Source organism: Dendrobates tinctorius, unplaced genomic scaffold (genome assembly GCF_039654945.1).
Source record: "Dendrobates tinctorius isolate UK_male_01 unplaced genomic scaffold, ASM3965494v1 ptg000083l, whole genome shotgun sequence".
NCBI lineage: Eukaryota > Metazoa > Chordata > Amphibia > Anura > Dendrobatidae > Dendrobates > Dendrobates tinctorius.
Window position 1 is genome coordinate 23,708,247 of NW_027361751.1, and position 23,487 is coordinate 23,731,733.

Below are 23,487 nucleotides of genomic sequence, written 5' to 3' on the forward strand. Positions count from 1 at the left end.
AGTGGCAGGCAGGCGCGCAGTAATAAAACCTTGTGGAGTAGGCCGGGTGCCTATCCCCCCGGGGTCCGGTTTCCAGGGCAGGTGCTGCATCCGGAGTCCTCCGACAGTTCAGGTCTCCAAAAATATGGCCGCCGAGAGCTTGAAGAGCACTACTCGTTACAAACGAGAAGCGCCGAATACGAGGTGTGGACTGGCAACACATGGGGGCGGATCCTGTGAGAATGCGGCCTATAGAAGAAAATGGCCACCAAGAACTTGATGGGCGCTTCTCGTTTCAAACGAAAGGTGCCTGCATGGGCGGAGCCAATGAAGGGGGAGGCGGAGTTTATCCAGGATGCGGCCTACGCTGTTGAAAAGCCGGGGGCTAAATTTTTGGCTTAGGCCGGCGTGCACCCGGAGGTGCATCTGAGGAAAAAAATTTTGGCTGCAGAGCCTCTGTAATCCTCTCCGGTCCCCGCTGGCATCACGACCTACCGAAACCCGCTACCGGGCCCTCCTGCCACAAAATAACCCGAATCTTACCGGATCCTGCAGGTGTTACCGAAACTGGGTGTCGGGTCCTATGGAATTCCAGAGCCCGAAGGTGTCGGCGGGGAAAGAGGCATGGGTTTCGGACTCCTTACACAGTTGCCAGTTGCTGAGGTGAGCTGCGGCATTGCTTGGACGGTGCAGGGCACTCTCTATCCACGATTCCTTTGACAGGGAGGTGGAGAGGAACCATCTGCCTCCTTGTATCATCCGCTTTAACAGTGGTTGTGCATTGGGGGCTGCTCGGACGCCATAGATGGGGCCTCTGGGGTCAATCCTTTAGGATGGGAACAGGCTGGTTGTCCGGCATAGGCCTGGCTGCGGCAGGGGATATATGAAGGCGACACCCAATGTGTTCATCCGTCTGTCGGTGCGGGGAGATCGGTGCCCTTCAAAGGACCCGTCGCCCTTAAATCAGCTCAGGCATCCCACGTTGCAGGAAAGGATACGTGGAGGGACTCTTGCATGTGCTCGCCTGTTGTTGGTTTTGGGGAAATCGGAACCTTAAAAGGTTCTGTTGCCCCTGTTATCCATGAGAAAAAATAAAAAATGACAAATATGACAAAAAAGTAAAATAATAAATGGTCTGAAGACCAGACCAGTGTGCTTCCTACGGACACTAAGCAAGAACTGGTTCACTGAGAGCCAGCAGGAGGGTGTATACTGGGGAGGAGGAGCTAACTTTTTTTGTCTCAACTTCGTGTCAGCCTCCTAGTGGCAAGCAGCATTAAAACCCATGGTCTGTGTCCCCCAGTGAGGAGAAGGAGAAAGATCAGTCCTCATCTGCTTTTTGATTGTTTCCCCATAACGCTTGCTGATGGTTTCCACATAACAATAGATGTTGCTCCACTCAATACACAGAATAAACTGAAAAATAATAGTAAACTGTTAAAGAATTACACAGATGCTAATTAAAGGTGGAGATAAGAATAAGAATAAGTACAGAATAAGAGAATAAGTACAAGATCTGTGTATATCATGTGTATCAAAAGAAATCTTATTTTATCCCTAACTATATATAAATCAAGTGAAATCCAGCCTGTCATGTAACCTTCCCCAGTTGTTCCTGGGAAGTCGGAGGTGTAACAGATCCCCCTTGGCCGGCCTGAAGAACATAAATCTGAACAACCCTGTCTGTGTCTGCCAGCCGCTCCTTGGGGACTTTGGAGTTCAGAATGAAATATTCATACACGGCCAACACAACTTGGCTTCAGTGTGTGACCTCCAACTTAACTCAAGTAACTGAAGCGTCTATGACAGTGTCAGGCGTTTCCCAACACACAGAGTACAGATCTTATTAGGAGGAGCTGTGCGAGTTACAAATTCAATTCCAAATATATGAGGGCAAATTCTTTGTCCTGGTTATCACAATGGTAATTAAAATGCATGCACTGCTGTGTCAAAGAAGAAAATCACCTGTAAATACATGATTTACAAATGTTTTCCTGGACATATTCTTTGTTTCTAAGAAACTAAAGGAGTCTTCCCAAATAAAGGCAGGATAAAGTTTCCTGTGTTGTGAGCATGTGCGACTACCACTCCGGGGAGGCAGTGAATAGAGCAGTGGTCGCACATGCTCAGTAACGCTTCATTCACACAGGTACTTTGGAACCCTAGATCCCATGATCTATGGTCAGACTACCAGTGTTGACACAGTTACCTTCTATGTTTTGGACAGGCGATATATTTTGCTTATGCGACAACCAATTAACGACTTGCAGCTTAAAAGGGGAACCAGTCATGTTTGACAATGCTATTAACCTGCAGATATGGGGTTAGTCTAAAAGTAAATAGCATTATGTTGGTGCGTAACCACTGTACTGAGGGTGTGGCACCTGAGAAATCAATGAACTTTATTCCTCCCGAGAGCCGCCGGCTTTCAGTCACACAGACGTGCCGGCGCGGCTACGGTCATTGCTCATAGCACTGTGAATGGCAGCTGTAGGCACGTTCCAGCACTTTGACATTACAGCTGGCTCTGCACTAATGTATTGCTAAGCCGGCTGTCAGACAAAGTACAGGGATGTGCTTACAACCACTGCTCACAGTGCTATGAGCAATGACTGTAGCCATGATGATACATCTGTATGACTGAAAGCTGGCGGCTCGTGGGAGGAATAAAGTTCATTTTCTTCCTGTAGCCAGTTTATATTGCTCAAAGTGGTAAAAGGTCCTTTGTAAAGGATATCTGAAAGCAAGCTTATCACCTGCTGTCCTGCTGCTGAATTTCCCAGCAGTCAGCTCAACTGTGTGAGGAACCCTGACAGCAATTGCTCAATTTCCCTACAGCACCACCACGGTACAAATTAAGCATTACACAGTCAGTTCAATACACAAACTAGCATAAATACTATACAATTACATAAGGCTACCAATCAGTGGAGCCTCGAGTAAAAAGAATCTGCTGGAGTTGTGGGACTGGCAGAGACAGCAGATAACAGCTCATGTAGGGTCCCTGCTTGGGCGCCTTACTTTGGTTGTGCACCGAGAAGATATCAGATGCTAGGTACCTCCCTTTTATTAATTGGTGGGGGTCCCAGCAGTGTGGTCCCAGTGATCAGACATTTCTCACCCATGTTAAATTATCATAAACCTTAGGCAACTTCCTCATACGCCACACACAGGTGAGAGTACGCACATGCACTTTATAAAATCACGCTACAACTTCTTAACAGTCTATTATTGAAATTTTCCTTTTTTTTACCACAAAAGCTTAACGACAAGCGAAATAAAAAGTCCAGCTGTCGAGTCATTTCTACCTGCTGGACTGTAAGACACGCAGCGGGGGCAGTGAAGTTTTGTAGAAAACGTAAACCTGATTGTTCTACCTTTCATCTACAAACTACAGATGATGTAGAAATTGACCACTTTACGTGCCTCGAGACACATTTGGCATAACATTGCAAAACACCTTGGTGTATGATTTGGCACGTCGTCAAAACTGTTCATTTTCAAAAGGTCTATTAGAAAACACAGTGAGGCGGAATATTATTTCAAGGGCTCAGTCCTTTACTCAAGAGAAAAGCTTTTTGGTTTGGCTCACGACCTAAGAACTTTCGCAGTAAATCCATGCCGTCTACGGAACCTCCGGGTTTTAGGATAAGGTTTCTGTATTTCAATCCAATCTAGAGGAGAGAAAGAAAACCATGTAATATATTTGTGTGGACGGGGCAGGCACAAGTGAGAATGGAGGGGGAAAGGTGGCAGAGATTAATTGGTCTACAGGAGATCTCCGAATGGCCTTAATGACACTTTCCTCTTCCAATAACACATTTCACTGATAAAGAAAACCCTCGTGAATCAAGGTAAAAGGAGTGAAAGGGAACCTGACAGCTGGCTCATGCTGCCCAAACGGAGGGCAGCCTGAAGCTATTATGGATGTGCATGTTTTACTCTGAAAAGCTGCGGTATTTTAAAGAAAATAAACTTTTACCAGCTGGCAAGATGACAACGACTAGGCCAAGAAGCAGGTCACCCTATACACACACACAGGGAGAGACCTGTCAGTAAAAGAGAGAGGAGGTGCTACATAAATGCCGTATTAACACGTCCAAGTATCACAGTCCAAGCACGGACTGGCCGTGGGTCTCTTGACCCAAAATTCACAGCGGCAAACACACGGTATAGGAGGCTGTCAAGATCGGGTCAGGAGACCATCGGACAATCAGAGCACGGACTGTGACACGCGGATGTGTGAATGCCGCCTAAGGCTGATGGTGGGAGGTCATCCATCAAGTAAGTCCAACTTGACAAGAGGATTGCGGAAATGCTTTTTTCAGCCACTGAAAAAATCTCTGCTGCTGGGCTGATCTCTAGAACCAAGGAGACTGCATAGTAATCAGTTGATTGGGAGATCAGGTGCGGCCCCGTGCAGGAAAAATGTGGAACAACATGACGGGTATTAAAATGTATGTGTGGCCATGTAATGCAGGAAGTTTTTTTTTTTCCTCTCCTTGCTGACGAACCCATCCCCCCGAGATCCATATTCCCTAATAGTGCATATATGGAGGGGTTCACTTCCTTCAAAAAGCTCCTTAAAAAGGAGTCCATCTGTTCAAACCAAGCAAAGGTGCATCTGTGGCCAAGCAGCTCAGTGCACCTTCCCACGTACTCGTTTTGTATTAACCTCCACCAACAGACAAAAATCAAGTAGGTGGAAAGGTTCGCTGAACTGTTTGGCATCGAGTGCCTGTGCTTGGTCTGATCAGTCGTTTTGTTCTGACAGACGACACTTAATGATAACTTCTTTTTTTTCCATAAGCATCATTTTGCTTTGGGGATAAGCACATGAATTTTGGAATCTAGAAGATAATAAAACAATGAACAGAAATTGTTCCTTTCTCCATTTATACCCTTTTTGATGTATCATGGCTAGATGCAATTGTCAAAGGATTTGTAGTCTATCTTTGATTTTGTTGAAGATGACTCAAGTGAAATGTCATTGAAGAAACCGTCTATTGCAGGACAAGGATGCTTTCTCCTTGCTTTAAGGAACGTAATAAGACTTACCTCTGGGCTCATTATTCCGTGCTGCTTAAAGCAACTATAAAAGATATCCATGGAGTAGACCTCACTCCACAAGTAGCCGTAATACTGGCCATCATATCCCCCGGCCAAGTGACCAAAAGTAGCCGGCATGTTGGTACCTACAATACAGAGACTCCAAAAATCAGATCAAGGTGGAAACACAAGCAGACCTCTCCTCTGCTACGTACTGGGAGCTGCTATTCTCTGCATAGTGTCAGGGGATTTCTATTTAAAACAGTTTTATTCATTACAACACAAATAAAAAAATATTTATTTAAAAGGGGTTGCCCACCTTTGGGGACAATTTATATATATTTTTCTCTAGTCACCTTCCACGACAGCAGCATCGGAGGATGTCTCCCCGCCCTAAAGGGGGATAAGAAATGCACAAGAGTGTGACTCGGGACCCCCACCCGCCTCTCCTGCGCCCCCCCCCAGTGGGGTAAAGCGAGGTGGCGACGTGCGGCCGGGGTCCTCGGTGAGCTCCCCGGCGTCGTCCTCCCCACGGCGGCTGGCGCATACCGGAAGTGACGCGGTGCCAAACTTCCGGTTCACCATCCCAGGGTTCCGGTGGAGAGCTTAAGCGGCCAATATGGAGGCCGCCAATAGGGGCTGGCGGCATCTCGGGCCTGAGCTAATCCATGCCCCCCCCCACCGATCGGCCACCAAAGGGAACCGGGACTAAGGGGGCGGAACCAGCGACCCCAGGAGGGGCGGAGGACGGGACGACCGCGGACAGCTGCAGAATCAGCCACAAGGAGGGGTGATCTAGATTACCACCACCTGTGGACCAGGGGAGGAGTAGCACAGAACACGCTGATGGACCTCGGCTATTAAAACCCTGGTCGAGGGCGTCCAGGTAAGGCCATTTCGGCACTGGTGACTGTGACAGACTGACCATGGATGGTGATAAGCCCTCTCGATCTGCTTCTGCGGAGCCCAGCGTTCACCCTGCTACTGTAAGTAGCGGGGTGGGTCCCCCTTTATTCTGTCTGGGTGGTCTCTGAGGTGACTTAGCATGCCTTCTCTCTCTGTTTTAGGGAGACAAGGCCCCTGACCCCATAAAGAAACCAAGCCGCAAGTGTGTGTGTGGTACCAAACTTCCCTCAACACATAGGAAGAAACTATGTCAGCCCTGCACGGATGACGCAATATGTGCAGAGCAGCCCTCCCTACAGGACAGTATAAAAACCCTCATCAAACAAGAAGTCCAAACTTCTATGATGGCTGTTGCCCAGGCCCCGACACCACAGCCCCCTCCTGCTAGGAAAAGGAAAGCGGCCCCTGTGGAATCTGACTCGGGCAAAATTGATACCTCTAACTCAGAGGATGCATGGGAGAATGAGAGTTCCACTTCCGCCCCCAAACCCGATAACAAGAAATACTACTTCTCGTCTGAGGACATCGGGGATTTAGTTAGTATGGTAAGGGGCACCATGGGATTGGAGGAGGCGGAAGTGGAATGCTCTATTCAGGATGAAATGTATGGGGGACTAAAGCTCAAAGACCAAAAGGGGTTTCCCATTCACGAAAACATCCGAAACCTGGTTTTGCAGGAATGGGCCCTCCCCGAGAAAGGACTTAGTATTCCCTCAGACCTGAGGAATCGGTTTCCCTTAGAGGGAGATTGCTCCCTATGGGGAGTCCCTAAAGTGGACGTGCAGGTGTCCAAGGGGACTACGAAAACGGCTCTTCCATTCGAAGATTCATCTCAGGTCAAGGATCCCATGGATCGGAAAACTGAGAGCCTACTTAGGAAATCCTGGGATGCATCCACAACCCTGCTAAAGGCCAATATAGCCTCTACATGTGTTGCAGGTCCCTATTCCGCTGGCTGCGTACACTGGAAGACCACCTCACTCAGGCAACCTCCAGGGAAGAAATCCATGACTCTCTTCCACTATTACAAAAGGCAAAAGGGTTCCTAGCCGATGCTTGGTGGAATCCATATGAGTAGCAGCAAAGTCGGCAGTCCTCTCCAACTCAGCCAGGAGAACACTGTGGCTGAAGTCTTGGGGAGGAGACTTTACGTCAAAAACAAAACTCTGTGCGATTCCCTTCCAGGGGAATTATGTGTTTGGGCCAGCTCTGGATGATATCTTGGAGAAAGCCACGGATAAGAAGAAGTCACTTCCAGAACAAAGGAAGCCTAGGAAACGATTTTTTCGTTCCACCTGTGACCAGTCCTCCCAGAGAGATTTTAAATTGAAGGGCAAAACGGGTCGGTGGAGTTATCCAAAAGGAGGTAAGGGCAGAAATATTCTGGCCCCCCAGCAACAGCAAAACCCTACGGACAAACAATGACAATATTCTGGTCGGGGGCCAACTCTCGAATTTCATAGATCAATGGCAGTCCATAACCTCAAACCAATGGGTTCTTCGCACCATTCACGATGGACTGAGATTGGAATTTGAGAGTCCTCCCCCTCAATGCCTGAGAATAACCTCTCTACAGGCGCACCTCCAGAGATCCTTGCTGTCAGACATAAAAAGGTAATTAGACCTACCGGTAATTGTGTTTCCAGGAATCCATCCTGACAGCACGCTGGAGGACATCCTTTTTATCCACGGTGGGACAGGAAACCACGAGAGTTCAAAAGGACCCTCCCCTCACCACCCTTCAGTGATTTCTCAAAGTAACACGTCTGGATGGATGCAAGAAGATTTTTATTTAACAAAATTTCCTCATACACATGTTACATCACAATAGTAAGGATGAATATCATAGGGAGGGAACTAACAGTGCTGTCAGGATGGATTCCTGGAGACACAATTACCGGTAGGTCTAATTACCGTTTTCCAGGTCACCACCTGACAGCACGCTGGAGTAGTACCAAAGGAGACTGGTCCTAGGGTGGGACTACTGCATGGAGTACCTTTCTGCCAAATGCCAATTGTATGGATACCACATCTAATTTATAGTGTTTAGAGAAGGCACTGAGACTGGACCAGGACGCGGCCCTGCAGATCTGTTGTGCCGAGGCTCCCCCCTCTCTGCCCATGACGTGGCTATGGCCCTAGTTGAGTAGGCTTTAAGGTTCCCTGGGGGATTCTGCCCCTGTGTCCTATAGACTAGACTAATTGTGGATTTAATCCATCTTGCGATTGTGGTTTTAGACGCTTTTCTCCCTTTATTCAGACCTCTGTATGGAACGAAGAGATTATTATCTTTTCTCCAAGGCCTGGTTGCGTCTAGGTACCTGAGTACTGACTCCCTGACATCTAGGTTATGGTAGGCACTCTCCTTTTTATTCTTAGGGAACTGACAGAATGAAGGGAGTACCACCTCTTGATTCATATTTGAATCTGAGATAACTTTTGGAAGAAAAGCCGGGTCAAGTCTTAAGATTAACCTATCGTCAAACACCTGTAGATAAGGATCCTGGACAGACAGGGCCTGGAGTTCTCCTAGCCTCTTTGCTGAAGAGATTGCTACTAGAAATGCCATTCTAATCGAGAGATTACCCATCCCTATGTCTGCCACTAGCTGGAATGGGCGTTTACATAGTGCATTGAGGACTAGGTTAAGGTCCCAGAGGGGGACAGACTTCCTTATTAAGGGTTTTAGCCTCTGAACAGCCCTGGAGAAACGGGTTATCCAAGGGTGTGCTGATAAGGCGCAGTCATAGAACACGCTAAGGGCTGCGATCTGTACTCTTAGTGTACTGGGTCTAAGGCCCTTTTTGAACCCTGCCTGTAAGAAGTCCAGAATCTTTGGGATGTTGGGGTGGTCAGTCTCAACTGTCGTCTCTCCACAGAAGCTGCAGAATCTCTTCCAGATCTTGTTATATATCGCGGCGGTTACAGGTTTCCTACTCGCCTGCAGGGTAGAGATGACGTCGTCTGACAGGCCCCTTGATTTTAAGACCTGCCGCTCAGGATCCAGGCTGACAGTTGGAGTGCTTCTGGCTTCTGGTGCTAAACCGGACCCTGGTGGAGGAGGTCCCTTCTTTCTGGTAGAATCTTCCTCTGTCATCTTCCTGAGCAAGGGGAACCAACTCCTCTTCGGCCAGAATGGAACTATTAGTATGACTCTGGCTTTGTCTTCGTTGATTTTGCTGAGAGTCCGAGAGGCGGGAAGGCGTATAACAGGCCCTTGCTCCATGATTGTGATAGGGCGTCGATTCCTGCTGGGCTCCCCAGAGGGTTCAGAGAGTAGAAGGTCCTGACCTTTGTGTTCTGCTTGACTGTGAAGAGGTCTATCTCCGGTGTTCCCTACTGGCTGCATAGGTTGTTGAATACCTCGTCATTCAACTCCAATTCCGTTGCGACGACTCTTCTCCTGCTGAGGAAGTCCGACACCTGGTTTCTGTCGCCTTCTAAGTGCACTGCTGAGATCGAGAGGGTGTTCTTTTATGCCCACCTGAAGATCTGTTTGGCTAGGCGTTGTAGTCCTGGGTGTCTTGGACCGCCTTGGTGATGAAGGAAAGCTACTGTCGTGGTATTGGCTGACAGTACCTTGACGTGCTTGTTTCTCACCAGCGACTGGGAGGACCATAGTACCTTCCATACCGCATGAAGCTCCCTGAAGTTGGAGGACTCCATGCTGTCCTCCCGACCCCATTGTCCCTGATAGTATCTTCCTCGGACGTGTCCGCCCCAACCTTGCTGGCTTGCGTCTGTGGTGACTATGACCTCCGGGGACTGGATCCATGAGACACCGGCACGTAGATTTTTCGGGACGGTCCACCACCCCAGGGAATTCCTGACTCAGTGATACAATCGGATCTTCTTGTCTAACCAGCTTTGTCTTCTGTCCCAGAAAGATAGAACTGCCTGTTGTAGATCTCGAGAGTGGAACTGGCTCCATCTGACACAGGGAATACTGGACGTCATCAGGCCTAGAATTCTCATGGCCTCCCTGATAGAGACCTGTTGTTTTGCGAACTGGCGAATCCTTTCCTTCGTGCTGGTCTGTTTTTCTTCTGGAAGGTAGGACATTCTCTCTTCTGAGTCTAGCATTACTCCCAGGAATTTTATCCTTGGCTTGGGTATTAGATCTGATTTTTGCCAGTTTATAATCCAACCCAAGCTCTGCAGCGTGGAGATCAAAGACTGACAGTCGAGTCTGAGCTGGGCCACCGAATCTGCTATGATGAGGAAATCATCTAGGTAAGGGACCACCATGATATTTCTGATTCTTAGGTAGGCCACTACCTCTACCATCAGTTTCGTAAAGACTCTTGGGGCCGACGCTAAACCAAAGGGGAGGCAGCGAAACTGATAATGATAAATCTTGCCCTCTTTCCTGACTGCAAACCTGAGATACCTCTGATGGTCTGGATGGATGGGAACATGGTAATATGCACTCTTTAAATCTAGAGTACACATTACCACCCCCCTCCCTAGGAGGGGAATCGTGGATTTTATTGATTCCATCTTGAACCTTTTGTATCTTAGCCACCTGTTTATGGGTTTGAGATTTATTATAGTTCTGGATTCTCCTGACGGCTTTTTTATCGAGAAGAGGCTTGAGTAGTGCCCTCTGCCTTCCTCTTGAGCGGGTACTGGGATGAATGCGGCCATCGCCAGGAGGTCCTGAATGTCCAACCACATAGGGGAGGCAGAATGGAGGTGGGAGCTGGATACCAGAAATCGGCTTGGAAGGAGGGAGTAGAACTCTATCCTGTACCCCTGAGAGATTACCTGTAGCACCCAGGGGCTGCTGGAAATTTGCTGCCACTTCCCTAGGAACCCGAGCAATCGCCTCCCTACTCTGGTGGCGTCATTTTCTACGGGAGTTTGACCCGGACCCGGAGAAGATGGTGTCTCTATTTCTACCCCTGCTCTCTCCCCCTTTGGGGTAGCTCCATCTTCCAGTTTTCCCTTTCCCTCTGTAGTTCGTTCTTTGGTTAAAACGGGGTCTACGAAAGGGCTGATATTTTTTGCGTTTCTCTTCCGGGAACCCTTTTTTCTCATCAGAGGCTTTTTCTAAAATATCGTCAAGAACAGGCCCGAAGACCTTGCCTCCAGAAAAAGGGATTGAGCAGAGCTTATTCTTGGATTGTATATCCCCTGACCAGCTCTTTAGCCAGATGGCTCTCCTGGCCGCATTGGTCAGGAATTGATTCCTGGCCGTAAATCTGACGGTCTCCGCTGAGGCATCAGCTAAAAACCCAGTGGCTAATTTTAACAAGGGAACGGATTTTAGAATAGTCTCCCTTGGGGTTCTATCTGTAAGGTGCTCCTCTAAATCACCTATCCAGAGGTGCATTGAACGTGCTACAGATGTTGCCGCTATATTTGTCCGTATGACCGCGGCCGAACTTTCCCAGGCTCTTTTTAAGAGGCCGTCCGCCTTCCGGTCCTTGGGCTCTTTTAGATTAGAAGAATCCTCAAAGGGAATGGCTGTCTTTTTAGACACCTTTGCAACTGGGATATCTATTTTTGGGATTTCCTCCCAGACCTTGACCTCCTCTGGGTCAAATGGTAGGCGAAGTTTAAAGTCTCTAGGGACAGTGAGTCTCTTCTCCGCCTCTTCCCATTCCTCTAAGATCATCGCTCGTATATGCGTATTAACTGGGAAGACCATCGAGGTCTGCGACCGCAGCCCCCCAAACATCTCGTCCTGTACCGATAGTGTCTCTGGGGGCTCCTCGATCTGCATAGTGTGTCTTACTGCACCCAGCAGTTCGTCCGTATCCCCGGACGAAAAGAGATATACACTCACTGGCCACTTTATTAGGTACACCATGCTAGTAAGGGGTTGGACCCCCTTTTGCCTTCAGAACTGCCTCAATTCTTCGTGGCAGAGATTCAACAAGGTGCTGGAAGCATTCCTCAGAGATTTTGGACCATATTGACATGATGGCATCACACAGTTGGTGCAGATTTGTCGGCTGCACATCCCTGATGCGAATCTCCCGTTCCACCACATCCCAAAGATGTTCTATTGGATTGAGATCTGGTGACTGAGGAGGCCATTTGAGTACAGTAAACTCATTGTCATGTTCAAGAAACCAATCTGAGATGATTCGAGCTTTATGACATGGCGCATTATCCTGCTGAAAGTAGCCATCAGATGTTGGGTACATTGTGGTCATAAAGGGATGGACATGGTCAGCAACAATACTCAGGTAGGCTGTGGCGTTGCAACGATGCTCAATTGGTACCAAGGGGCCCAAAGAGTGCCCAGAAAAAATTCCCCACACCATGACACCACCACCACCAGCCTGAACCGTTGATACAAGGCAGGATGGATCCATGCTTTCATGTTGTTTACGCCAAATTCTGACCCTACCATCCGAATGTCGCAGCAGAAATCGAGACTCATCAGACCAGGCAACGTTTTTCCAATCTTCTACTGTCCAATTTCGATGAGCTTGTGCAAATTGTAGCCTCAGTTTCCTGTTCTTAGCTGAGAGGAGTGGTACCCAGTGTGGTCTTCTGCTGCTGTAGCCCATCTGCCTCAAAGTTCGACGCACTGTGCGTTCAGAGATGCTCTTCTGCCTACCTTGGTTGTAACGGGTGGCAATTTGAGTCACTGTTGCCTTTCTATCAGCTCGAACCAGTCTGCCCATTCTCCTCTGACCTCAACATGGCATTTCCGGCCACAGAACTGCCGCTCACTGGATTTTTTTTCTTTTTCGGACCATTCTCTGTAAACCCTAGAGATGGTTGTGCGTGAAAATCCCAGTAGATCAGCAGTTTCTGAAATTCTCAGACCAGCCCTTGTGGCACCAACAATCATGCCACGTTCAAAGGCACTCAAATCACCTTTCTTCCCCATACTGATGCTCGGTTTGAACTGCAGGAGATTGTCTTGACCATGTCTACATGCCTAAATGCACTGAGTTGCCGCCATGTGATTGGCTGATTAGAAATTAAGTCTTAACACACAGTTGGACAGGTGTACCTAATAAAGTGGCCAGTGAGTGTATTTTCCCCTTCTCTGTGGGTTCTCTCATCTCTTCCTCGTCTAGCCCTGATTCGGACGGGTCCTCCGACGATGAGGAGTCCGACTCCCTTGGCCTTTTACCGGATACCTGGGGAATTGGCTGCGGAGTCTGGGGGCATCTCAGGCCTGATACTGAAGCCTGCACCTCCTCCCTTATAATGGATCTCATGTTAGACATGATAGTGGCTTGCTCATCCCCCACTATGCGTCTGGTGCATGCGTCACATAAGGGCTTTTGCCATGTGTCCTTTAGTTTTTTGGCGCAAATTGGGCACTTTTTCTCCTTCCTCCTAGACTCCTTCTCCGCTGGGGTCCCCTGGAATACATAGAATATGTGTCCTGTGGGATCTGCCTACTTAGGGTCCTGCAGTAACCTTTTGTGAGGTACTCACGTGACCCTGGCTCTCCGGCCCCGTCTCAGTTTTAGCCTGATCTGCCATGTTCCTGTACGAATGGCTGTCTGGGGCTGTGGCTCCGCCTGCCGCTGGTCAGCGCACCTGGATTGGCACGCCGCGATGTCCGACCTGCTCCGAGATCCTCCAGGAGGAGACGTCGCCTGTCTGCTTACAAGCTCCGGGAGCGCGTGGTTCAGTTTGAAATCGGCCGTGAATGAACTGCTACCCGGCAGTGGTGCAGTCGCTCGAGCCGGCCCCCGGAAGTGACGCGGTCGCCCAGGTCACAATCCAGCCGGCCGAAAAAACGGAAATCACGTGGTTCCGGCGACCCCGAAGTGGCGCCGGGGCCTGCGACGCCGCCACCACCCGGAGAGGCGCGGCCCTCCTGAGCCGGCCACGATCTGCCCGCTTCGCCTGGCTGTGGCCCGGATCCGATGCCGCGTCTGGCCTGCGGGGATGCCCTGCGGCGGCGATGTGTTGCCGGGACCGCTTACGAGATGAAGCTTCTGTAGAGGCGGCCTGGCAGAGGGACATCAGAGGCGACGCCTGGAGTCGAGAGCCCCCTTCCAGGGGAAGCAACCCCATCTCCCAGGAGCAGTGCTACACTGGGTATGCTGAGGGACCCTCAGGTGGGTGTCAGCTTGCAGAATTCTTGAGGTGGGAAGGGAAAGGCTGGGCCCCCCGATCCTCACCATCTGCTTGGAACGGTCGGATCCTCTCTCGTCGTTCCTATCCGCAGTGGGACAGGAAAAACACTGAAGGGTGGTGAGGGGATGGTCCTTTTGAACTCCCGTGGTTTCCTGTCCCACCGTGGATAAGAAGGACGTCCTCCAGCGTGCTGTCAGGTGGTGACCTGGAAAAACACTTCTGCAAACAAGAGCGATCTCCCCAGTCCCACATCAGGAGGTAGGCAGAGGCCACTACTCTCGCCTCTTCGTAGTCGTAAAACCCTCAGGGAAACACAGGGCTATTATAAACTTAAAGCCCTTAAACCAAGTGGTGAAGTACAGGCGATTCAAGATGGAGTCGGTCAAGACAGCAATCCCTTTCATAGGACAAGATTGGGTGATGGCTACAATAGACCTGAGGGACGCTTACTACCACGTCCCGATTCATCCAGACCACAGGAGATTCCTCAGGTTTGCGGTATCTCAGGGGTCCCAGGTCAACCATTACCAATTCAACGTCCTACCGTTTGGAGTGTCATCAGCCCCTCGTGTATTTACCAAGGTGACGGCAGAGGCAATGATCTTCATTCGCCAGCAAGGGATCTGCATTGTCCCATACCTAGTCGACCTTCTAATAATAGCTCCATCCGTATCTCGCCTGAACCAGGATGTAGGGAAATCTCTAGAAATTTTACAATCCTTGGGTTGGATCCCCAACCTTGAGAAATCAGACCTTCATCCCTCAATGAGGAAAAAGTTCTTGGGGATACTCCTGGACTCAAGAAAGCGAACATCTTTTCTACCCAAGGAACGACAACTCGACCTGGTTCAGAGACTCTCCAAGTTCAGAGCCCAGAAAGCGCCAACCCTGAGAGACTCAATGTCCATGCTAGGTTTGCTTACAGCATGTATCCAAGCCGTCTCCTGGGCCCAAGCCCATACTCGGGTCCTTCAGTCCTTTGTACTCCAGTGATCAAGGAAACACCGGAATACACTGACCAGGAGAACCCCTCTTCCCGGTCATGTGAAGGCATCTCTCATATGGTGGCTGAACCACCAGAATCTCCAGCAGGGGGTCAGCTGGGATCAGCTTCCCTTGAAAATCATCACCACAGATGCCAGTCAGAGAGGCTGGGGTGCTATAGTGGAGAAATCACTTCCAGGGGGCATGGCCCCCCAGACGTCAGAACCAGCTACTCAAATGTGAGAGAACTAAGAGCGGTAGAGGAAGCGCTGAAGGCAGCATCCACCCTTGTCCAAAATCATCATATACGTGTCTGCTCAGACAATATGACTACAGTGTCCTACATCCGTCACCAAGGAGGCACGAAATTTTACAACCTAAAATAGGTGGCTGCAAGAATCTTTTCTTGGGCAGAGAAACATCTACTGTCCATATCGGCAGTGCATCTAAGGGCGTCGGACAACGTGGAGGCAGACTTCCTCAGCAGGAGGGATGTTCATCCTGGGGAATGGAGCCTAAACCAAACAGTCTTTTTGTCTCTGGTCTCAAGATGGGGACATCCCGAGATGGAGCTCTTTGCCAGTGGTAAAAATACGAAGGTGAAAACATTTTTCTCCCTCAGCCCCACCGACGGAGCATGGAAAGTAGATGCCTTCTCCCATCCTTGGTGCTTCAATCTAGCTTACGCCTTCCCTCCGGTTCCCATGATAGTGAGAACTCTACAGAAGATACGGGCAGAAAAACTTACTACAATCCTGGTGGCTCCTTTGTGGCCAGGGAGAAGCTGGTACGGAGCCCTTCGAAACATGGCTCAGGAAGGTCCAATACTTCTGCCCCAGAGACTCAATCTTCTTCGCCAAGGCCCTCTACTGCACACAGACCCTCATAAAATGAACCTGGCGGCCTGGCTACTGAAGCCAGAATCCTAAAGGCTAGATGCCTATCTGAAAAAGTAATCCAAACCCTACAAAAGATTAGGAAACCAGTGACTAACGCCATCTATGGTAAGGTCTGGAAGAAGTTCTCATCTTGGTGCTCCCCAAATTTTCCAGATCCCTTCCATCCTAATATTGCAAAATCTTAGAATTCCTTCAGGACAGGCTGGATCTGGGACTCACACTCAGCACTTTAAAGGTGCAGGTTTCAGCCCTTAGCTCATTCTACGACCAGGACCTGGCAAGTCATCGATGGGTCAAACGGTTCATGACCTTAGCGTCTAGGATCCGTCCCAGACTCCGTAGCCATATTCCCCCTGGGACTTCTCAGGGGCCTGACCAGCGAGCCATTTGAACCAATAATGAAAAAGTTTCCAGCTTCCAAATATAGAAAAATTTATTCAAGGCATAAGAACAAGGATAAACGGACATGCCTCATCATAGCGGAAAGACACAGCAACGCGTATCGAACAATATGTTCTTTTTCAAGCCATTTGAACCACTGTCTTCCACAACTCCTTTATGCCTAAGGTAGTCTCGAACTTTCACAGGTTCCAGGACATTGTATTGCCTTCCTTCTGTCCAAACCCCTTCAACACGAAAGAAGAAGTGTTCCACACCCTCGATGTCCGCAGAGTAGTTCTCTTCTACCTACAGCAGATGGAGAGTTGGAGGATTGACCAGAATTTATTCATTCAGTTTTCAGGTCGAAATAAAGGCAAAAAGGCGGCAAAAAATACAATCGCAAATTGGATCAAGCAAGTGATCAACCTCGCCTACTCGTCACAGAACGTTTCCCCTCCTACATCGTTGAAAGCCCACTCTACTCTTTCAGTAGCAACATCGTGGGCAGAAAGAGGGAACGCATCTTCGAAGCAGATATGCAGAGCCACCACCTGGTCGTCTGTCCATACATTCACCAGACACTATAGACTAAATTTCAACAGGGATTTAACGTTTGGCAGACGTGTTCTGCAGGCTGTTGTCCCTCCCTAAGAAATTAGTTGTTGGTATTTCTCCGATGCTGCTGCCGTGGAAGGTGACTAGAGAAAATAGAATTAGTCTTACCGGTAATTTGGTTTCTAGGAACCTTCCACGACAGCACTAATTTCCCTCCCTATCTGATATTCTACTGGATGATTCCTACACTTTGGTGGTAACTATACATGCTACTGTGTACAGAAAAAACACTGGAGGTAGTAGGAAGGGGAGGGTTATTTAACCTCTTGTGCATTTCCTGTCCCCCATTAGGGCGGGGAGACATCCTCCGATGCTGCTGTCGTGGAAGGTTCCTAGAAACCGAATTACCGGTAAGACTAATTCTATTTTTTATTTAAATGCACATAATTAAGGCTAAAAATGATATTTGCAATTGGGATTCATAAAAAATGTGCCACCGTTTGCCTCCTATAGCCGCTGTATTATCCCATCTATTACATACACATACAGTATATATATTTTGCAGGTCCCCCTGTTCTTGTTAGGCCTCTTTCACACTTCCGTTTTTTACAATCAGTCACAATCCGCCAGGTTTTGAAAAAAACGGATCCTCAAATTTGTTTTGAGGATCCGTTTTTTTCCCCATTGACTTGCATTAATGGCGGATTGTGACGGATTGCTGTCCGTTGCATCCGTTTTTTTTGAGGATCCGCCAAAAGTTGCTGTCCGTCACCATCCTCAAAGATTTCAAAACGGACCTTGTAACGTTTTTGTCTCTGGCGGATCCTCCAGACACTCATTTAACCCGAAATTCTGTCTGGGTGCCGGACAAAACATATCTCTCTCTCTCTCTCTCTCATTTCCTTTAAATTTCCGCATTTTCAGGATCTGTCTAAAAAAAGGATCCTGTGCCATCCGTTCACATCAGTTAACAACGGATCCGCTTGTATGACTTTTTGGCAGATTTGAACTGATACAAAAAACTGAAGTGTCAAAGAGGCCTTAGTGCCGCCTTTCTCATTGAACAAAAATGTGGAATCAAGGTCCTACTTGCACTCATAAAAAAAAAAAAAAAGGGGCACAGCAAAGAGTGGTGCTCAGAGGAAAATAATAGAATGAATAATGTCAAAACACCTCTAGCACTCAGAACAATATCAAAAACGAAGTTGCTTCCAGAAATATATTCATTTATTTCATCTTTTTCTTTCATCTCTTTATGCACTGGGAATTCACAGCCAATCTTTGGGATTCACTACGTGCACGTATGGCAAGGTGCAGAATTAACCCTTGATAAAGGCCAGATGGGCCGAAACGTTGGGCTTTAATACTCTGCTGTACAAGTTTATATATTGGCTGTGAATTCCCAGTGCATAAAGAGATGAAATAAAAAGATGAAATAAATGAATATATTTCTGGAAGCAACTTCGTTTTTGATATTGTTCTGAGTGCTAGAGATGTTCTGACATTATTTCTCAATGAACAGCTCGGCTCTCCAGTCCATACAATGGCTACTGGTGGAGGAGCATGTGACCAGACCTGTCCATCAGCCTCCTCCAATAGAAAAGCACCTTTCTCATGTGAGGTTTTCTATTAGAGGAGATAGACAGGTCTGGTCATGTGCTCCTCCATCAGCAGCCATTGCATGGACTAAAGGCTACAGGAGGCAAATGGTGTAACATTTTTAATGAATCCTAATTGCAAAAATTATTTTTCGCCCCAACTGCATGAATTTAAGTAAGAAAAAAAAAATATGTTCACCACTTTAATCGTTCCAGACATTGGTTGGCATAGGAGTCCGGAAAGATGTTTCATCAGAGTCTGCTGTTACATGGACATTGTGTAGCTGCAGGAGAGAGGAGCCGCTGTCAGGCACAGCCAGACTCCCTCCCCATAGAGAAAGCAGACCTGGTATATTGTAACCATCTGCCTGAACATTAAATCCACAGAGCTAAATGTGCACAGTTTATACCAAAGCCGGAAGTGTCCTGGTGGATTCTAACTCGGACAAAGTGATCCCATGATCGATGAGGACGGTTGAGACTTCTGTGACTCAGAAGTGTGGAAAGTTCAGTTATATTCACTGTAGGAACTAGGGCCTAAATCTCAGCCCCAGCAGCAGGGCAGGAGAAAACACAATGCAAAAGCAATAGGGCACTATTTATGTTACAAAAAACCCTGAAAAAAATACACTTTTCCCCTATTTATTTTTATTATCTAATAGTATATTCACACATCCTACTGTACAGATTTGCCAGCAGGCAACCTGCAGCATACTACGGTTAACAGAGACGTGGATGATATTATACCAAATCTCATCCACATACTGATGAAAAATTTGTAGCGTAATCTGATCTGTGATTTTGATTTTAAATTTCCAGCACGTTAATTCATGATGAGAGTATATCCAGTGGATTTTACTCTTTGCAATAGGGTAAAAATCGATTACAAACTGGAATTTAACACATGCTGAAATTCTACTGGATCTTGATGCAGATTAGCGCCATCAGACTGATCGGTGTCGAGCAGGAGAGCAAGCTGTGCTGCTGCACAGTTCTCCCAGTGATCTGGAAGGAAGCGGTCAGTGATCTCCTCGATCAAAGGAAGCTGCCGCCGGATTAAGATATGCACACTTTTTGTAGCATGTTTTTTTTTATTGCTATAAAATTAGTCTTTTAGTCCAAAAAAAAAAAAAAAACGTCTAAATAATGGAACTAAAAACTCAATGGTTATAAAAAACAGTTACAGGTTTTTCTAAAAAAAATACAAATTTTTTAAAGTAACACCTGTTTATGACCATTGACAAGTTTCAGATGAATTTATACTTTTTTAGATGCATTTTTGGCTTATATAGACAAGGACTATGTGATTCATACAATACCTGGTGTAGCTGATATCCCCAGAATCTCCTGGGAATACTTGGCATATTCACTGGCTGTGTCAGCCGATGACTTTGTGTGGAGAGACTGGTCTAGTTTACTGAGAACAATCTGGCGAAGAGTCAGAAGACCTGAGACAAAGAAATGCAAGATTTATGCATATATAGAGCAAGACCACCACCGAGAATGGACATCGTACTTACATGAGGGGTGTGGGTTTTACCTTTGGAGTTAGGGGTATATAATTTGGGGTGAAAGGAAGACACATTGAATCCACAGTGATCAGAGACAAATCTACGGTACCTTATAAATAGGTCTTTCCTTTATGGATCATACTAAGGAGAATAAGACTCTTTCACACATCTTGGCGATTCCTGTACTGGTAAGATCTGTAGTGCACATATGTGACATGTACCGGTGCCTGGGAATAAGTGCTAGAGTTTGCGCTGATCTCGGGCGCCGGTTGCTGAATGCAGCTTTCATCATTGTCACTTGGTGGCGCTGAGATCAGCTTCCCCTGACGAAGCTGCTGGACGCAGCGACACGTGTTGGGCATTGTGGACAGTGTGATCTCTGGGTAATTATATGTGATTGTATATTGCATGTTTTTCTTTCCATCTGAACAGCACTAGAGTAAAACTTGGGCATCATGGATTAACCCTATATACTCAAATGGGGAGCATTCCTTTATTATTAGCTGTCAGTATTTTTCAGCTTTGATACATTGCTTTTTTTTGTGAGTGTGCCTATTATCTGGGTATTATGGATTAACCCTATTTAGTCCAATAGGGAGCACTCGATTATTACTAGCTGTCAGAATTTTTCAGCTTTGATACATTACAATTTTTTTTTTTGTGAGTGCACCTATTATCTGGGTATTATGGATTAACCCTATTTAGTCCAATAAGGAGCGCTCTATTATTAGCTGCTAGTACTATTCAGCTCTGATATATTTCTATCTTTGTTAGTGCGCCTATTGCACGTTTTCTTCTCCTGCTGAGTAGTGATTTATCACTTTCACGTATTGCCCTTTAATCATTTTAGCATAAATTTGCATTTCATCATAACTATGTATCCACTAGTCTGCATGTCTTTTCACTTGTTTTAATGATGTTTTATTGTGCACATTTGCCTGTTTGGTATATGTATGTCTAATAAAAGCCTTTTTTTGCTACTGATGCATGCTGTGAGTGCCCGTTTTTCTGTACTTCTTTTCTACTTTTGATTTTGAGATCAGCTATTAATAGCCTCGGAACCTTATGGGATATAGTCCGTTGGCCCAGATTAAGAACATCTGCCCCCAGCCGTCGGCTTTCCCTTTGCTGGTTATGAAAATTGTAAATGAGCCCATTCTGTTTTTTTTTTTTTTTAATTGAATTCTTTATTTAAATACAGGCGTTACCCAACTGCTGCTGAATACAACTCCCATCATTGTCTCCTGGTCGCGCTGATCTCAACGCGAGCAGGAGACAATGATGAGAGCTGGCCGGGGCTAGGGAACAGCGCAAACTGAACTGCTTCTTCCCCGGCACCGGTACGTGTCATACGTGTCTCATCAGTGTACGGCACGCATTTTGTCTGTGCTGTACAAAAAAAACCTGAAATGTCTGCTGGTTTTTCACATGGACAGTGTGGAAAACCTGACATGTGCGGCGCACCACCACTGAATACAATGGGTGTGCGTATGCCCGTATTTGCGGTCCTTAAAAATCAGACCTCATACGGACATAACAGACATGTGAAGGAGGCCTAAAACACAATTTTAAAAGGGGTGAACTCATCAAAACAGCCATTTCATGGGGATAAGGCGGCTTTGTATTACACGGACTGCTTGAGTCCACCAGAGCATGTGCCGCTGCTACTCATCAGTTCTTTGTATTGGTTCATAGATGTCCTCGTCTTAGAGGGAACATGGAGGGGGGGGGATTCTTTTACTGAGATCTGCCCAGAGGGATTCCAGCACAGGGTACTCGTGTCTCCAATCCTCCCCTTCCACAAGGCTGCAGAGCTGAATGGAGCGATAGGTTGTACACGCACCCGTGACTCTGTTCGGGTGTAACCCTTCAGTGTCAAAGACTTGATCAGTGACTGGACAAAAGTATAATCTGTTGCTCCAATCATCTCCTCTTGGCCACGGCCTTGCAGCCAGAGTAGAACTGGTCTGCCTGTTCCGTTGATTGATGGAGGTCCAAGCGATCAGACCCACAGCAATCTAGTCACCTAACAGTCAGTTGTCACTTATCTGATAGATAGCAAAGGTGTACTCCAAAACAAGTTTAGTGCTGCAAATTAGTAGGGATGAGCAGCAAGGTGAAAAATGGTGGCCAGAAAAGATGTTCAAAGGTATTCAAGGCCCTACACAAGCAGCATGTGCCCCTCTCTTAACAAGGGACACAGCCACAGCATCTTTTCTCCAGCCGAGAGCAAGTGTGATGCTGGTTTTTTTTTTTATTATTATTGTCCCACAGTAATAAAAAAAAACAGCTTGTCAATGCGGTGTGGCCCTGCACGAAAAGCGGGGATGTGAGCAGAGTGGAAATAGGAAGCAAAGAATGTAAAGGGGGTTTAATCAGGATTGTTGGTGGCTGCAAGGTGTCAATGTGGAGAAACAAGTGGCGTCCAGGCATGTTGGTGGCTGCAGGTTGTAAATGGGGAGAAACAAATGGCGTCCTGGGATGTTGGTGGTTGCAGGGTGAAAATGTGGAGAAACAAGTGGGGTCCTGGGATGTTGGTGGCTGCAGGGTGTAAATGGGGAGAAACAAGTGGGGTCCTGGGATGTTGGTGGCTGCAGGGTGTAAATGGGGAGAAACAAGTGGGGTCCTGGGATGTTGGTGGCTGCAGGGTGTAAATGGGGAGAAACAAGTGGGGTCCTGATATGTTGGTGGCTGCAGGTTGTAAATGGGGAGAAACAAGTGGGGTCCAGGCATGTTGGTGGCTGCAGGGTGTAAGTGTGGAGAAACAAATGGCGTCCTGGGATGTTGGTGGCTGCAGGGTGTAAATGGGGAGAAACAAGTGGGGTCCTGGGATGTTGGTGGCTGCAGGGTGTAAATGGGGAGAAACAAGTGGGGTCCTGGGATGTTGGTGGCTGCAGGGTGTAAATGAGGAGAAACAAATGGCTCCTGGGATGTTGGAGGCTGCAGGGGGTAAATGGGGAGAATCAAGTGGGGTCCTGGGATGTTGGTGGCTGCAGGGTGTAAATGGGGAGAGACCAGTGGAGGAGATCGTGGTCAGGTTTGGATACCATAAAAACAAATGGGAGTGACGAGTGGAGGTTTTGATGGCCAGGTTTGGATACCACAAAAGAGGGGAAGTTTTCAATCATTTTTCATTGGCACAAACAAAGCAAAAAGGGGACATTATTATATAGAGGAGCAGAACGGGGGCCTATTATAGGAGAATACTACCACCGTGGAGGACAGATATGGATAGAGCTAAATGAACTGCTCATCTCTAGATCTTATATCTTGTGTTGTCTTCAATTGTAGATAAAACACTGTCTGACTGCTGGGACCTCCACAGATGAACAAAGCTTTTGGTCAAATTTAATAAGATGGGATTTAATTCAAAGCCGTGACTGCAGACACCACTGCAAAACACAGTCCATCTCCTGCTCCAAGGTCAACACATCTTTCGGGGGGTGTAACTAGAGTTCTAAGGGCACGAGGGTAACTTTCTGACCTGGGCCCACTCCTCCCCCACCAGTCTGTTGATCAGATGTGCCAGGGCCACAGCTAGTATTTGTATACATTCTCCCTATC

The 23,487-nt window shown here is 47.4% G+C and overlaps 1 protein-coding gene across 5 annotated transcripts in view; it reads right to left on the minus strand.

The window, feature by feature from the left end:
- Nucleotides 1-3,153: 3,153 nt before the first annotated feature.
- The window catches only part of NLN (neurolysin), a 120,950-nt gene continuing 100,616 nt past the window's right edge, over nt 3,154-23,487 (minus strand). For 4 of the 5 annotated variants that reach the window (XM_073584226.1, XM_073584225.1, XM_073584223.1 and 1 more), the window contains exons 11-13: nt 19,732-19,860; nt 5,038-5,174; nt 3,154-3,653 (exon numbers count right to left, since the gene is read on the minus strand). In XM_073584226.1, the coding sequence (XP_073440327.1) occupies nt 3,522-3,653; nt 5,038-5,174; nt 19,732-19,860 (398 nt within the window). In that variant the 3' untranslated portion in view covers nt 3,154-3,521. Of the gene's footprint in view, nt 3,654-5,037; nt 5,175-16,344; nt 16,566-19,731; nt 19,861-23,487 lie in introns of those variants that run through there. The other variant, XM_073584227.1, reaches the window with a different exon arrangement.